Consider the following 17,136-nt stretch of genomic DNA (forward strand, 5'->3'; position numbering starts at 1 on the left):
AAGAGAACAGAAATCAGACCTTGTACAATGTCTGAAATTAAGAGTTTCATCGACCTTCTTATGTACACTTCAGTATTCAAATTGATTAACTAAGACATATGTTCTCTCTTTTGTATTGATGGGACTGTCCATGCTATTTTCCGTATCACTATATCTTCAGCATTATTTGCTGTAATTCTCACCTGCTTGAGATTTGACAACCCTGATGACATGGAGTTACGTAAGGTTTCTGATCCAGCAGCTGCTATAACAAACATTCTACATAAATTCAACGAAAATTTGCAGCGATCCTATATTTTTGGGGTTAATGCTACAGTTGATGAAATGCTAATCGGTTTCAGAGGACACTGTAAATTCAAAATGTATATTCCATCTAAACCGGCGAAGTATGGCCTGAAGCTTCAATGCCTAGCTGACTCCAGGACTGACTACATCTTCAACACCTATCTCTACTGTGGAAACGGTACTGATGGAGTAGGACCTTCCCCAGATGAGAAGAAATATGCCATTATCACTCAGGCTGTCCTCAGATTGTGCAAGCCAATAGCACATGCTAACCGAAACAACACTGCTGATAACTGGTATGTGTCAATTGAACTTGCAGATGTGCTACAGAAAAATGATCTGTCCACAGTGGGAACAATGCGGAAGAACCGAAAGGAAATTCCTGCATCTTTCTTGCCTTCCTGTAGGCGTGAAGTTGGAACAACGCTGTATGGATTTACCAAACACATCACGCTCATTTTGCATGTACCTAAGAAAGGAAGAGCAGTATTTCTTATATCAACAATGCATCACTCCATAGAAGATGACGTGGAAAGTAAAAAAAAACCTTTAATAATAGCCCAATATAACGACACAAAGGGTGCTGTTGATACTGTAGATGAAAAGTGTGTCAAATATTGTTAAAGTTGCCGCACACAACGTGGGACCATGACCGTGGTTTTCCATATTCTTGACATGAGTGTTGTCAGTGCATATATTGTTCATCAGTCATTCAAGGAAAGAACTGTGCTTACCAGGATGAACTTCATGAAAGCCCTAGCGAAAGAACTAATCGAACATTCACTGCATGAAAGGATAGTGAATAAATGCCTCCCATGAGAATTGAGGTTTTCTATCGTTGGAGTTCTAGGAACTGAAGTACATCTCCATGAAGAGCTGGAAAAGGAGGACAAACTACCTAGGGATGGAAGGAAGCCATGTCGCATTTGTCCACCAAAAAAGAAGAGAAAGACAAGTTACTTGTGTTGCAAGTGCAAGGTCCCAATTTGTTTGGAATGCTCTTGTAAGGTGCGTCCGCAGTGCGTGTAAGGTGGTGCGTAATGTAGCCGCTTTCAGTAGTGCAGATTTTTTCTGTTTCATTTGCTGTCAAGAATACTCATTAAATTTAACACCGGTGGTACTTGATCAACATTAACCTGCAACAACCAAGTTTCAAGTAAAGAACTACACTTAGATATTTGGATATTTGTCCATTACTGTAAATTTCAATGAGAATTTAGAGTGAAATATGAATAAGTCTTTTTCACAGCACCGAAACAATATTTTGTTCATAATTTACCATTTATGTATAATTGAAGAATAAGTATGTAGTACTAAATTCAAAAAGTAGCACTAGATTGGTGATTTTTACTTATTTTTCCCACCTTCTGAATGCAGTCCACGGGACTGCATGACTGTAGTTGCGTGAGAAGTACTCAAGACTGTGATTAGGGGCTAAGAGCATCTGCTCCAGGGCGAAAGGTACTCTAGTGAATACCAGAAGGACTTGTGGCAAAAAAACTAGGGCCTAAGACCCTGAGGTATGCACTGGTTGTGCAGTACGGTGGTTAGACTTAGAATCTCCTATGGAGCCATAGTGTCGTGGGAGAAGGTAGAACAGCAGGTTGCAGCTAAGAAGCTTGCTAAGGTGCAGAGACTGGACTGCTTCGCTATAACAGGCAGAATTAGTAGCACGCCAACTGCTGGGATTGAAGCCGTGCTGGACATGCCTCCATTACACCTTTGGGTGTGAGTTTAATCTCTTGGCTGTTAAAGCCCAGGATTACAGAGCTTCTTTCAAAACACAGCTTTGGCATCATTAACTTGCCATGTTTTTACTTATCGACCTTGGACCAGTATTCTATGTGCTGTCTTCTAAGCCAGTTCTGTAGTTCTAGTTTGATCATAGCCTTGGTGATTGTCAGGACAGGTTCCGGTCCAATGAATGGAGCCTGTGCCCCCAATTTGTCAGCTTGTTCATTGCCACCGATCCCTGAGTGGCCAAGGACCAACATTGGTTTTACCCAATCGCTTCCCCCTAGCTCCACCAGAGCCCTGTGACATTCTGCAATAATTTTAGATCTTGTTACAGGAGTTGCTAATGATTTAAGGTCTGTCTGGCTGTCTGAATAGATGTAGATGCTACGATCCTTCTAGTACCTATGTAGTTTTTCCTCGACACACACACACACACACACACACACACACACACACACACACACACACCCTGATTGCAGTAATTTCAGCTTGGAATACCAAGGCCAGTTGTCCTAGAGAGATGATGCCCTCCAGTCTTCGCTGAATTCCATATACCACGGCCCCAGCACCTTGGTCTGATTTCGACCAATCAGTGAACCAGACAGTGTCCCCAGTATGGTGTCAAACTGTTTTTCTTACTGTTCCCAACTTCAAATTATTATATTGTAAAGCTTGTTGAAGCAGTTGGGAGTTATTGTATAGTCGGCCGGCAGTTCCCCAGCCATTCCTATATTTGCCTCACTCACTATATTAGTGTGTGGGTCTGGATATCTCAATGAGATCCAGTTTTTACCAGTTTTGAGTCTGTATGCACCAGCTACTTCCCAAAGGTTTAGTGGAGGCATGTCCAGCATGGCTTCCACCCCAGTGGTTGGTGTGCTACTAATTCTGCCTCTTGTGATGAAGCAGGCCAGGCTCAGCACCTTAGCAAGCTTCTTAGCGGCAACCTGCTGTTCTACCTTCTTCCAGGACACCACGGCCTTATAGGAGATCCTAAGTCTAACCACTGTGCTGTATATCCAGTGCATACCTCAGGGTCTTAGGCCATAGTTTTTTTGCCAAAAGTCCTTCTGGTACTCACTAGAGTACCTTTCGCCCTGGAGCAGATGCTCTTAATGTGAGGGGTCCATATTAGTTCCTCATCTAAGGGTACCCCCTAGATTTTCCACTATCCCCTTCACAGATTGAGTTTCATCGAAAAGCTTTAGATTCCAACTTCAGTGTTGGATATGCTTCTTCATGACTGATACCACAACAGTCTTCATAGGATTAACCCTTAGGTTCTATTTAATGCACTGGTCTTGCACAATGTCCAGTGCACCTTGTGCCATATTCCTAACTGTGTCAGTAAATTTGCCAAGTATTACTATGACAAGGTCATTTGTGTATCCTTCACAAAATCATTGCCTGGAATCTAGTTTCTCAATGAGTTTGTTCACCACTAGATTCCACAATGAAGTGGGCAAAACTCTTCCTTGTGGAGAATCTCTAGTGGTGTTAATTACCATCTTTTCATTCATCACGGTGGCTTCTACCCTCCTCCTACTAAGCATGGCCTTAGTCCACCTACATATAGTGGTCACTAGGTCATGCATCTCTGCTGCCCTAATCATGGAATCAACGGTTGTCTTACAAAAAGTTCCCTCAATGTCCAGGAAGATGGAGTGGGCTCTTTCTTGAAAGCAAAGGGCTTTCTCCACCCTCACAACAAATTGACAGAAAGCTTTCTCTGGTGATTTACCTGGTTGATGTGTGTGTTGGTTTGAATATAGATGAGCCATAGTTAGCCTCCTCTCCCCAACATGTACATTAACCAGACTGATTGATCTCATATCCTTGGGCCTGTTATGATCAGTTTTCCCTGGCTTTAGAATAAAGACAACTGTCACTGCCCTCCAAGCATTGGGAATGACTCCCGCTGCTAGGCTAACCCTGAATAACCTGCACAGCGCTCTTACAAGAGTCTCTCCTGCTTGTTTCAAGAGAGCTGGAAAGATTCCATCGGGGCCAGGTGACTTGACCAGTTACAATGTTCCCACTGCCCATTGGATTTTACTGAAATCGACACACGCCTTGGCAGGTCGCAGTCCTCTCTTTGAGTGGCTGAGAACCATTGTCTTTCAGGGGTCGCATTCTGGCCTATGTTATCCGCCAGACCATATTGAAGAAAATGAATTTTGAGGAGCAGTTCCAGTGTCTCACATGCTGTTTTTATAATTTCCCCATCCTCCTTCCTCAACATACCTTCTGGATTAGTTCGTACCCTAGTGAGGAGTTTGTGAAGCCTGGCTTGAATTAAGCACCTCCCCATGCTTGTCACTTTAAAACCTTATGAAATATTCTAAGATAAATATTACATTAAATATTGGTGGAAACATAATAAAATGCCATCATGAAACTGTTAAAATAAGTAAACACAAAGGAATATTTGTATACAAAGAAATGCGTCTTATCAGGTTAGATCATAATTTCCTGCTTATTTACATGGTGCTTTATGCTACTATGTAGCACATACGAAGTTTGAATTCAACCAATTGAACTGAACATATCTTGTTCACACTGTATAATAGTTAATTTTCCAAAAACGTGCGAACACATACTGACCAAGGATAAAGGTAAGGGTGTAGTGTAAAATATACTGTCTTTTGGTGTATGAAATTGTGGAGTATATTTAGCTCTCGTCAAATTAATTGAGTAGTTTTAGTCAAATTTTAGATACCCTGGATACAATTGAGTTCCAGATAAACTGTACAGTTTGATGTGTGGTTTGTGCTTGTGGCAGTTTTGGCTTAACAGTAGTAAAATTCAGCATTATTGTAATCAGTGTTTATAAAAATTAATTAATGAAAAACTTTACAGTGCTATATTTAACTCCTGAAGTTCAGATGCACAGTTTGATATAATAGCGTTGAATTCAGTTTTAGTGCTTTTCTATATAATACTTGTGAATAATGTTCTATAGCTGGAAAGTGACAAATTAGCAGTTGGCTATGCATCTGATTTTTTGAGAGATCAGTCAGCAGAGTTAGAATATTTGATATGTTGAATCCTTTGCTTATTGCTGTTCCTCACTTACGTTGGCTGCATTCATCTTTTGTTTGTCAATGGGTTGATGAGTATGTTTAAATGTGTGACAAATTCTACTTGCCATCATAGCATTGACCTACGAAACGTCCTAAACTTCCTCAAAGATACTATTGCAAAAGTTGTATGAATGGGAATTTAAATACTGCCTCACAGTTGTCGGCTTTCTCTCTCAGTTAAGTATTTCCAATGGATAGCCAGTTAATGGTATTTCTCTTGGCTTGGGAGGAACATAGTTCACCAGAGAAAAATATTAAATGTATATTTATTTATTTATTATTTATTGTTCCATGGGACCAAATTAAGGAGAAGTCTCCATGGTCATGGAACGAGTCAATACATGAAATTATAACACGATATTAGAAACAGATAAAATGAAATATAAAAAAACATAGTCAGGTGACAAGTCGTAAATTTAAAGAAAGAAAATCAACAATCTAACACTGGAATTTGTTTAATTTTTTAGCTCTTCCAGGAGCTCCTTGACAGAATAGAAGGAGTGAGCCATGAGGAAACTCTTCAGTTTAGACTTAAAAGTGTTTGGGCTACTGCTAAGATTTTTGAGTTCTTGTGGTAGATTATTGAAAATGTGTGCAGCAGAATACTGCACTCCTTTCTGCACAAGAGTCAAGAAAGTGCATTCCACATGCAGATTGGATTTCTGCCTAGTATTAACTGAGTGAAAGCTGCTAACTCTTGGGAATAGGCTAATATTGCTAACAACAAACAACATTAAAGAAAATATATACTGTGAGGGCAATGTCAGAATTCCCAGACTATTGAATAGGGGTCGACAAGAGGTTCTCGAACTTACACCACATATAGCTCGAACAGCCCATTTTTGAGCCAAAAATACCCTTTTCGAATCAGAAGAATTACCCCAAAAAATAATACCATACGACATAAGCGTATGGAAATATGCAAAGTAGACCACTTTTTGTGTTGAAGTGTCACTTATTTCAGATACTGTTCTAATGGTAAATAAAGCAGCATTTAGTTTCTGAACAAGATCCTGAAAATGGGCTTTCCACAACAGCTTACTATCTATCCAAACTCCTAGGAACTTGAACTGTTCCGTCTCGCTTATAAGATGCCCAGTCTGTCTGATCAAAATATCGGTTCTTGTTGAATTGTGTGTTAGAAACTGTAAAAACTGAGTCTTACTGTGATTTAGCATCAAATTATTTTCCACAAGCCACGAACTTATTTCATGAACTATGTTATTTGATACTGTTTCAATATTACACACAAGATCCTTCACTATCAAGCTGGTGTCATCAGCAAACAGAAATATTTTTGAATCACCTGTAATACTAGAAGGCACATCACTTATATAAATAAGAAACAGCAGTGGCCCCAGCACCAACCCTTGGGGAACGCCCCACTTAACAGTGCCCCATTGGGACGGAACATCACTACCACTTTCAATATTGCGGAGAATTACCTTCTGCTTTCTGTTCTTAAGGTAAGAGGCAAACCAATTGTAAGCTACTCCCTTACTCCATAATGGTCCAAATTCTGCAGTAACATTTTGTGGTCAACACAGTCAAAAGCCTTCATTAAATCAAAGAAAACACCTAGCGTTCGCAACCTTTTATTTAATTCGTCCAAAACCTCACAGAGAAAAGAGAATATAGCATTTTCAGTTGTTAAACCATTTCTAAAACCAAACGGAACATTTGACAGCAAATTATGTGACTTTAAATGCTCCAGTAACCTTGCATATACAACCTTCTCGATAACTTTAGCAAACACCGATGGCCAGCCGCGGTGGTCTCGCTGTTCTAGGCGCGCAGTCCGGAACCGTGCGACTGCTATGGTCGCAGGTTCGAATCCTGCCTCGGGCATGGATGTGTGTGATGTCCTTAGGTTAGTTAGGTTTAAGTAGTTCTAAGTAGTTCTAAGTTCTAGGGGACTAATGACCACAGCAGTTGAGTCCCATAGTGCTCAGAGCCATTTGAACCATCATAAACACCGATGGCATAGAAATAGGTCTATAATTGTCAACATTATCCCTGTCTCCCTTTTTATAAAGTGGCTTCACTACCGAGTACTTTAATCGGTCAGGAAACCGACCACTCCTAAAGGAAAAGTTACATATATGGCTAAGTACTGGGCTAACATACATAGAACAATACTTCGGTATTCTGCTAGATTCCCCGTCATATCCATGAGAGTTCTTGGTCTTTAGTGATTTAATTATTAACTCAATCTCCCTCTTGTCAGTATCATGGAGGAGCATATCAGGTAACAGTCTCGGAGCACTTTTTTCTAAGAGCGCTATATGATTCCCTGTTGGGACTAGGTTTCTATTTAGTTCACCTGCTATATTCAGAAAGTGATTGTTAAATACTGTACATATATGCGACTTATCAGTAACACAGACATTCCCACATATCTGTTCGTGTTTCAATGTTAACTGACAAATGTTCAGTGACAATCAATCCTGTACATTTGATGATACTCACATTAATATCTCACTCGTAGTATTTGAAAGTTTGAATGCAAGATAAATTTTAAGTTACCTTAATTATTTGTTCAAATTAATTTCCAGTCGTACTTACAGAGACTTGATACCATATATTACAGATTATAAAACTCATTTCTTTGTTCAAAAAAATGCCTTCAAAGTTGAGGTGTGTTATACTCGAATTTAATATAACAAGTCCAGTGTTGGCGTCAAAATTCCTGGTTGCCTTAAAATTTGCCACACATTCAATGCTGCAGGAAATCTATTTCTATCTAGCAACATTGGATTCAATTGCACCAATGCAACGAACATGAGTTAATGGGATTCACAAGCTTGCTAACAGTGTCTCCCTCATGCCCCACAATCACAAACCAAGAGCACTGTCTAGCCTGTGACGTGTCATTGCAGTCTACAGTGCCAGCAAACTTGAATTGAAAGTGATTTGTGTTATTGGTAACAGAAGAATATTTTCTTTAGTAGCTAGCTTCACAGTGGAAAAAATAAAAGGTACTCATATGATGCAGGCTATAAATAGAAAGTAAAAGCATATGCAGAACAATGTGGAAACACAGCAGCTGAGCAGCATTCCAGTCCTCCAGCAACAGAAAAAAAAATTGCTATTGGCAGGCTAGTAAAGAAGAACAGAAAAACATGAGGAAGGCCAAATGTGCAAATAGGGGACTGAATACAAAATGGCGAAAACTAGAAGATGCTGTACTGAAATGGATTCAAGCACACCATCCAAATGGTGTTCGAATTGCTACAAAAAGTCTCGAATACATGCTTGTAAGCTAGTGCTACAGTGGAACTTAACAGATACTAAGGGTGAAAATATTTGGTGCTACAGGTTTATAAAGTGTCATGGACATAGCATGTGAACCAAGACCAAAACATCTCATAAAATTCCACAAGAGTATGACAATAGTATTACCTTTCCATCACATTATTATACAACATAGAAAGAAAACCAGTATGAAACTAAGTTAATTAGTGCATAAAGACTTGATTGCCAAGTAACAAAATTGTTGCCATGAAAAGTGCTAAAATGGTAACTATTAAAACAGGTGAACATGAAAAAATGCACTACACTGTTGTTCTTTCGTGTTGTGTTGATGGCACTAAACTTAATCCAGTGATCATTTTCAAGTGCTAAAAAACGTCAAAACCTTGTGGAATACTGGCAGGTGTTGTTCATGTATGTGACAGGAGTTGGATGGATGAGGCTGGTATGAAACTGTGGATTAACAGAAGCAAAGGAAAGTCACTTCATTGAAGATGAGTTCTCTTCTTGTGCTAGATCACTTCAGTAGTCATTTGTAAAATTCTGTGAAAGAGAAATGGAGACAATTAAATACAGAGCTTGCTGTTATTGCAGGAGGACTTACTTCACAATTGCAACTTCTTGAAAAATACACTACACTGAAAAGCCAAATAAGCTGGTACACCTGTGTAATATGATGTAGAGCCCCAGTGAGCATGCAAAAGTCCTGCAGCACAACATGGCATGTACTCAGCTAATGTTTGAAGTACTGCAGGGGAAGAATTGACACCAAGAATCTTGCAGGGCTGACCATAAATCAGAAAGACTGTGAGGGACTGGAGATCTTTTCTGAAGAGCATGTCATGAGACATCCCAGTTTTGCTCAGTAATGTTAATGCCAGGGGAATTTGGTGGCCAGCAGAAGTGTTTCTCAGAAGAGTGTTCATGGAGCCACTCTGTAGCAATTCTACTGGTATTGCCCAAGTCTGTCAGATTGCACAATGGACATGAATGGCTGCAGGTGATCAGACAGGATACTTATGTACGTGTGACCTGTCAGTCATATCAAAATGTATCAGGTGTCCCATATCACTCCAGCACATGCCCTACACCATTACAGAGCCTCCACCACCTTGAACAGTTCCCTGCTGAAGTATTGTCCATAGATTCACGAGGCTATCTCCATACCTTTACACATCCATCTGCTCAATACAATTTGAAATGACTCATCTGACCAGGTAACATGTTTCCAGTCTCAACAGTCCAATGCTGGTGTTGACAGGCCAAATTGAGGTGTAATGCTTTGTGTCGTACAGTAATCAAGGGTGCACGGTGGGCCTTCGGCTCCAAAAGCCCATATCAGTGATGTTTTGTTGAATGGTTTGCACGCTGATACTTTTTGTTGGCCCAGAATTCAAACCTGCGGCAATTTGTGCAAGGATTGCACATCCATCATGTTGAATGATTCTCTTCATTTATTGGTGGTCCCATTCTTGCAGTATCCTTCTCTGGCCACAGCAATGTCAGAAATTTTATATTTTAATGGATTCCTGATATTCACTGTACACTCATGAAATCGCCATACGGGAGTATCTCCACTTCATTGTTATCTCAGAAATGCTGTCCCATCGCTCATGCACTGGCTATAACGTCACATTCAGACTCAATTAAATCTTAATTACCTGCCATTGTTGAAGCAGTAACTGATGAAACAGCTGTGCCAGACACTTCTTGTTTTATATAGGCATTGCAGTCTGCAGTGTCATATCCTGCTTGTTGACATACCTCTATCTTTGAATACGCATGTGTATACCAGTTTCCATGGCATTTCAGTGCATTTAAATTGTAAATGGAAGAGGATTGGAACAAATGGGTGATGGATTAAGCCCAACATGAATTCATGACAAAGGGAGTTCTAAAATGATCTACAAACAAACAAGTGTGTCAGTCAGTAAAGCAGTTGCGATGTAGGGTGAGAGAAAATATCATCGTTAAATCTTTTAGTAGGTCGACATAAATAATGCTCATAATGGTAGTGAAGACCATTATATATATAGAGGACAATGATGCTGAGGAAAGTTGAGATAATGAATGTCAGTGATCTTACAAGGTCATTTTGGTTTTATAAACTAAGAAATTTTTTGGCTGACTTTGCAATCTAATAAAAAAATGGTAAAAATGTACTTTCCTTAAAAATTGATTGAAAATTAAGGTGCACCTTACAGTCTGTAAAATATGGTAGTTGTTTTCTTCGAATACAATTTGATTTGATCTGATGAGCTCACATCAATGTACTTAAGAATTGTTGCTGCTGTCCAGATGGTCACCAGATTGCATATAGTGATCTGCAGAACAAAACAGTATTTGTACTCTGCCACTGTTCTTTACTATCTCCTTCTTTCATCTCACCATTGGTCTTAATACAGTCCTATTACAGTAGCACTCAAAAATGTTTTATAGAAAGCATTAGTTACAATTACATAAACATAAGTGTTTAATACAAAAAACTGCCATTGGGTAATTGAAGGATATGAAATTGTAATCTATTTATTACAAGTCTGCTTATCTATTTGCATGATATATGAGACAATTGTCAGAGCATGTGCTACCATAAGTGCTGATGTGATAAGAAATACCACTCCATCCATGGTAAGAAGATCACAGCACTGCATTGATGCCAATGGTCATCACTTCGAACACCTTCTGTAAATGGATGTTCAAGCCACCTTTTTGACCTTCATTGACCTTCAAAGACGTTAGTGTTAAACATCGTCGGATTCATCTCCATAGCTGCTATCAGAAAATAAGTATCAAACTGCAGCATTCCATTTAAAAAGCAAAGTTGACCTTTATATCTCTGAAGCAACGATCAACCAATTTCATACTGTGGCCCCTGTTGTACCATGCAACTTTTGTCCCACAAACCTCTCAACTCCTATCATACTTTCAGAGTTACTCTTGGTGGCAATAGTTAGTGACTCACCCTGTATACTCCACACCATCAGAAAAAAAAGTTAAATTTATTTTTGTCACTCCATAAAACCTTGAATCTGTCTTTGGCATTCCAAGTTCAGGGTTTCCTTGGAAAGGCTATCCTGTCCCTAGTTTTTGAATTTATGAGCTGGTTTATTTCATTTATCATGTAAATCGCCTGTTACTAAGTGACTTTTTATGGTAGACGTGTGTGGGCTCAGTCAATTATGTTGCTTCAGATCATCCCTGATTTGTTGAGGTGTTTCTCCTGGAGTTACAGCTGATCGCCTGCAAATCATTCTGTCCTTAGCACAAACCATTTCAGATGAGAATAGCTCGAGGTTGTACCAAGACCTTATCATCTGAAATACGTAGAAATATGCCATTATCAGCCAACATGCTACTTAGACTATATTACACTTCCAAATACGGCATGTTCTTTCGCTGCACTCATTGTATTACATATTCTTTTCATTTATTTTTCTTTGATATGTGCATATTATAAATTATGTTCTCATCAACTAGGTAGTAACAAATTATATGGAACCACTTTAAGAGCAGTTCTAGATGCTTCAGTCTGGAACCTCACGACTCCTACAGTCGCAGGTTCAAATCCTGCCTTGGGCATGGATGTGTGTGATGTCCTTAGGTTGGTTAGGTTTAAGTAGTTCTAGGGGACTGATGACCTCAGATGTTAAGTTCCATAGTGCTCAGAGACATTTGAACCATTTTAACAATTGTTAAGCATTTCATTCACTGTAACCTAAGAGAAAATTTTATATATTATTTTCTTCATATTATTTTTTAAAAAAGCATAGCAGCTGTATACCAATAAGATTGTAACAATGAGAAGTCTTTGCTGTTAGATTCAGAAGCGTCTGACCCACCTTAAATTTCTAGGTGGTGGGTTGCTCTGTACTGTTAATGAAATAAAATAAATCAATAAATCAATGTCTTTCATCCTCGCTCTTCATCAAGGATGATCGGACGTAGCTTATTGGTTACTGTTACTTGCTATTCATGCCATTGACTTTGCACACTTGTTAGTTGTTGCAATATGCCATACTCTGTAGCAGTGCTAGACTGTTACCTCCCAGTCTTGAAGACATGCCAAACAGTTTGTTTCACATCAAGCAAGTGTTCCATTTTGTAATACTTCTAGTTCTCTACAAGTAAACAATCACTGATTAAATACCTGAGTTATTGTGGTTAATGAATACCATACCATCAAGGCAAGTTACATACTTTTGAGCTAAAAGAATATATACTTACATTGTTGTATGATTTTGCTCATTTACTAGATATGTAACAACAGCAGCATGAAGTGCTTGATGGAGTGACACTTAAATGCATTGCTCTTCTGTGACTGCATGCAAGCAGTACTGACAGCATAACAACGCAACTGAAAAATACTTCTGAGCACTGCTGTAGCCTAACAAAACACTCCAAATACTGTTATCTGCATATTTGCAGAGACTTTTTGACCTCCTTGCTGTAGTTCATTTGCAGTACATACAGCACCACTATGCTGTACTGCGAAGGTATTACAAATGAGAAACAAATTTTTTTGTTCTGCTCAGTTACAGGCCAGCTAAGGTTTAACATTTCTTTATGCCACTCCTTCATCTGTACACGTATTTCTCTCCACTCACCTGATGTCTAGTTTCTATCTTGTCTTTTTGGAACTATTTTGCTGTGGAGAATTTATCAACTCAATTCTGTTTCTGTATTTGGTTTGGTTTTCAATTTCTTGCTTATTTATACAAGTGTCTTGTAGGTCTTTGTGCACTTCTGTAAGCCAATGAGTTTTTTCAGTATGCTAAGACTCATTACCCTTCTTTGCCAAATTCTGGCCCCAGTTATTTTCCTACATATTTATGTATACTTGTCTATTGTTTCTGAATTTAAATGTATGTACTGGTGTTCTGTTTCCTAATATCTTTTCTTTTTTCATAATTTTCACTATCATTTGTTAAATCTGAAATCAGTGTTTATGATACAGATGTGTATTCTGGCGAAATGACTGCCTTGCGAGTCAGAGGTTCTGCAATTTTGGAGAACGAATTTTTACTATGAACATCTTCTGTTTACTGTAATGCAAAGTCCATCTTTCATAGTCTTCCTCTTGTGGCTCCATTTTCTCCACCATTTGGCTATATGACTTATCATAGATCCTTAAATTTGTCTTCCCCTGATACTCTCATACTCAGTATTTGAGTGGGATTTTGCAGTATTGCTGTTCCCCCATTACTGCTTCTTATCAGAGGAGATGAGTAGTCATGCTTTTCCTACTGTTTTTCTTTCTCTCTGTTTTGAACCTTCTCTACGCTATCAGTATTGCTAAATTATCTACAAAAGTATAACAGACAATTTTGACATTCATTTTCTAACTGAGTAGTATTCAACTTGTGGTATTATGTTCTGACAAGTGCTCCATCTGTTCAATGTTCATTTTTCTATTATGGTCTGAAAGAAGAATGGAGTTAGTCCATTGCCTTGGCTAAAGTCTATTCTTATATCAAATGAGGCTGAAGTTCTTTTAAAAGGACTCATGTTGTATTCTGCATGTCAGATTTTTTAAGTATTTTGAATAAAAGCAGTCGTGCTTTATAGTCATAAGCCTTCTAAAATTTTACAAATGTATTCCAATAGTATTTTGCCACTTTAGTCCTTCATCAATCTGCCCATCACAGGACCTTCCTGTCCTAAGCCATCCCTGATATATCTTGTATTTTAGAATTTCTGCTGTTGTTTTCTCCTTGAACCTTTCATGGAATTTCTTTGAATCTTCTGTGAACATGATTATCAGTTATTCTAGGCCAGGAACCACTATTATTAATCAGTGGTAATGGTCAGTTTCAACAGGTATCTATATCTGACTATGAAATTTATCAAGTTCTTGGAATTGTGCTTTGTTATTGGCACATAAGCTATGTGATATTCTCAAATCATATTAGTGTTGATTGCATATCTTTTTATTGATTTAGTGATATATATATATATATATATATATATATATATATATATATATATATACATATTTATTTATTTATTTAGTGATATATATATATCTGTGTGTGTGTGTGGGGGGGGGGATGCTTATCTGCCAACAATTTAGCTAACTGTCTTTTTCTTACCATTTGTCCTTTTTTCTTACATCCACAGTCAGGCAGACATTTATGAATGAAAACATTTTCTCCCTGGACTGTTATGGTACATATTTATTCAAAATTAATTTGGCAGCTGTACGATTCTCAAGTGGTAAGTCAGTGTATGTCTGAAACCTTTATAATTCCTTTTGAGATAGTATTTTCCTTGTGTTAACCGTGTTTGCAAATTCCATAGTCATTACAAGACTGGAGTCTTCATAATCTGTATGTCCAGACAATGTTAGTACTTAATGTACTAATTTCTGTCAGTCATATCATACTGCACATCTTTATATCCACTCCCCAATGACTAGGCATCATGACATGTAATAACTTCGACATAGTTCATAGTAAGCTGTCACCTGAGAATGGCATAAGTCAAAATTCCAGTTGTGAATACATTTAATTAATAGCAGTTTAGGCAGAAAGTGTTCTCATCTCCATTCTGTACCAATCTGAGGATAAAAATTTAATAAAAACTTACGTTTTCCTCTGGAACTTTAACAGATGCTTCTCAACATAGTTCTCAGGACTGTTTTGCTTTCTGCATTGTTCTTGTTAACATGATTTATTGTGCATCAATTATTGTGTACCTCTCATCTAAATATTGGATTACTGCAGGGAGTGAGTCTTTCTGGAGGTAATGGAAAAATTTGGTACTGATTGCAACATAGATTTGACGTTTATGAATGCAGAGCCTAGTTCTGGGATAGTTTCGCGAATTTCTTCCCTGTGTTCTATGTAAAAATCTACAGTTCTCTGAATGTGGTATTTCTTCATCTGTGAATGTGCTGTTTTGTAATACCAATTTTGTTATACATTTATAGTGTGTGAAAGTATTTTGAGTTTGCCAATATTTATTAATGTTTGTATATTTAATGGTCCAGGTCTGTATGTAGTTCTGGGTGTGGACTTAAGGTTGGGTTTAGAAGTCGCTCCTCACCTCTGCAAGTTCATCTGGGCTGCCCAGAGCACAAAGGCCCAAATGTGTCATTTATGATAATCGATTCTTCTGTCAGTGAATGGCAGTTTTCATAATAAAAAAACGTGAACAAAAATTTTACACAAGACGGAAGTGCATGACAGGTTAAAAATGTGAAGTGAAGTGTCTAGTAGGAAGTATGGCTACAACCAAATTACTAGCTTGTGTAGTTATTTACAGTACTGAAGACAAATTGAGAAAATGGAAAGGGAATTCTGACTAATATTGTGTTTCATTAACTGCAACAGTTTATCATGTCCTCTTTAATGATATTTTCAAGCTTCACTTACAGCATTTGGTGGACTAATCACATGTTGGTAGGTGTTAATATAAATCTATTTATTTACTGTCCCATCAGTTGTAAATCACTGACCATTTCTTGAAATGTTTCAGGTGGAAGCCTCAACAAGATATGCATCTGATAGTGCAAGGTAAGTTTTCATAATTCACTGCAGAACTTTTTGAGAAATATTAATTTTTATTTATTGTGAGTGTACTTCAGAAATAAAATACACTACTTTAATTATTTAGAATTACCAATAAGCACCAACATTACAAGGCAGTATGGTCAGTAATGCTGTTCTGTGCAACAACCATTATGTGACTGTTCCTAAATAAATAGAGCACATGTCTAATATCTGTACAGGAAGACAAATGTTCAGGTGGTATATCAGCAGCTGTATTGTGCTTAATCTAGAACATCACTTGAAAATCACTGACATTCAACAAATTCATCTTGATAGCCACAAGCTAATGTCATACTGCAGTAGAACAAGAAAGGGTGAGTGGCTATAAATCAAAAAATTGGAGCTGATTCCCAGCCTTTCAGATGAATGAATATAGTGTTGGACAACTCTTTCAATGCTGTGCCACAGTGGTGCTCAGGAAACACACAAGCTTGTAGTGGTGACAGTTTATGGGCCATGATCAAGAAGAATTGTGAGTAGCTGGTGCCAGTTTCAGTAAGGTTGTGAAGACTTAACTGGTAAATCCTCATTCTCTTTGTTCCTCCATCATCCTGGTGTGTTCCTGAAGGCTGGCTCTTTCATTAGACACATTACAGGTGACAAGGTAATGCATAATTCCTAGCTCTGGGTCAACAGTAGGGTTCACACATACCCTCTGATACAGGCCAGGCCCAGAGAGGGGTGACTGTTTTTTCCCAAATGCCAGTTGGTCCCTCTGTCAGGAGTTCGGGAAGTGTGAACAGTCATTTACGGTGTGTGAATCCCCCTCTGAGGGGGCACCCAATTGGAAGGAGCATGCCATTGCAGATGTTGGCAATCATGGGGATTTTTTGCAGTGGCTCAATCAACGTCTTAGAGTGTGTCTACTAAACATAAACAGAATGAGGCTAAAGATTTCAAAGCCATACCAGCTGTACATCAGTTCCTCATGGTATCACGTACCGGAGGTGGTCAGTCCTTTGCTACGGTTCATGCTTGCATTATTCTGAAAGGTGTTGTTGTAGTTGCAGGCCCTGTGAAATTCTTTTGTCATTTATGTAATACAACTTTGCTTCTGAAGACATATTGTGATTTTCAGGCCCTACAATTGCTTACAGAATCACTCCTCCAGAGTTATCCTGTTTGTGTTGAGGACTATCGTTCACTGAATTCTTCACATGGTGTTCTTTACATTCTGATGCTAGATGACCTCACCGAGGGAGAAATCCACACTTCCCTCTAATCATAGC

The 17,136-nt window shown here is 38.4% G+C and overlaps 1 protein-coding gene across 1 annotated transcript in view; it reads left to right on the forward strand.

Moving 5' to 3' along the window:
* The window catches only part of LOC124720437 (zinc finger protein 93-like), a 94,807-nt gene that overhangs the window by 45,081 nt on the left and 32,590 nt on the right, over positions 1–17,136 (forward strand). Inside the window, exon 6 of the mRNA XM_047245791.1 lies at positions 15,834–15,871. Within this exon, the coding sequence (XP_047101747.1) occupies positions 15,834–15,871 (38 nt within the window). The remainder of the gene's footprint in view (positions 1–15,833; positions 15,872–17,136) is intronic.

The sequence above is a fragment of the Schistocerca piceifrons genome, chromosome 11, assembly GCF_021461385.2.
Source record: "Schistocerca piceifrons isolate TAMUIC-IGC-003096 chromosome 11, iqSchPice1.1, whole genome shotgun sequence".
Lineage (NCBI taxonomy): Eukaryota > Metazoa > Arthropoda > Insecta > Orthoptera > Acrididae > Schistocerca > Schistocerca piceifrons.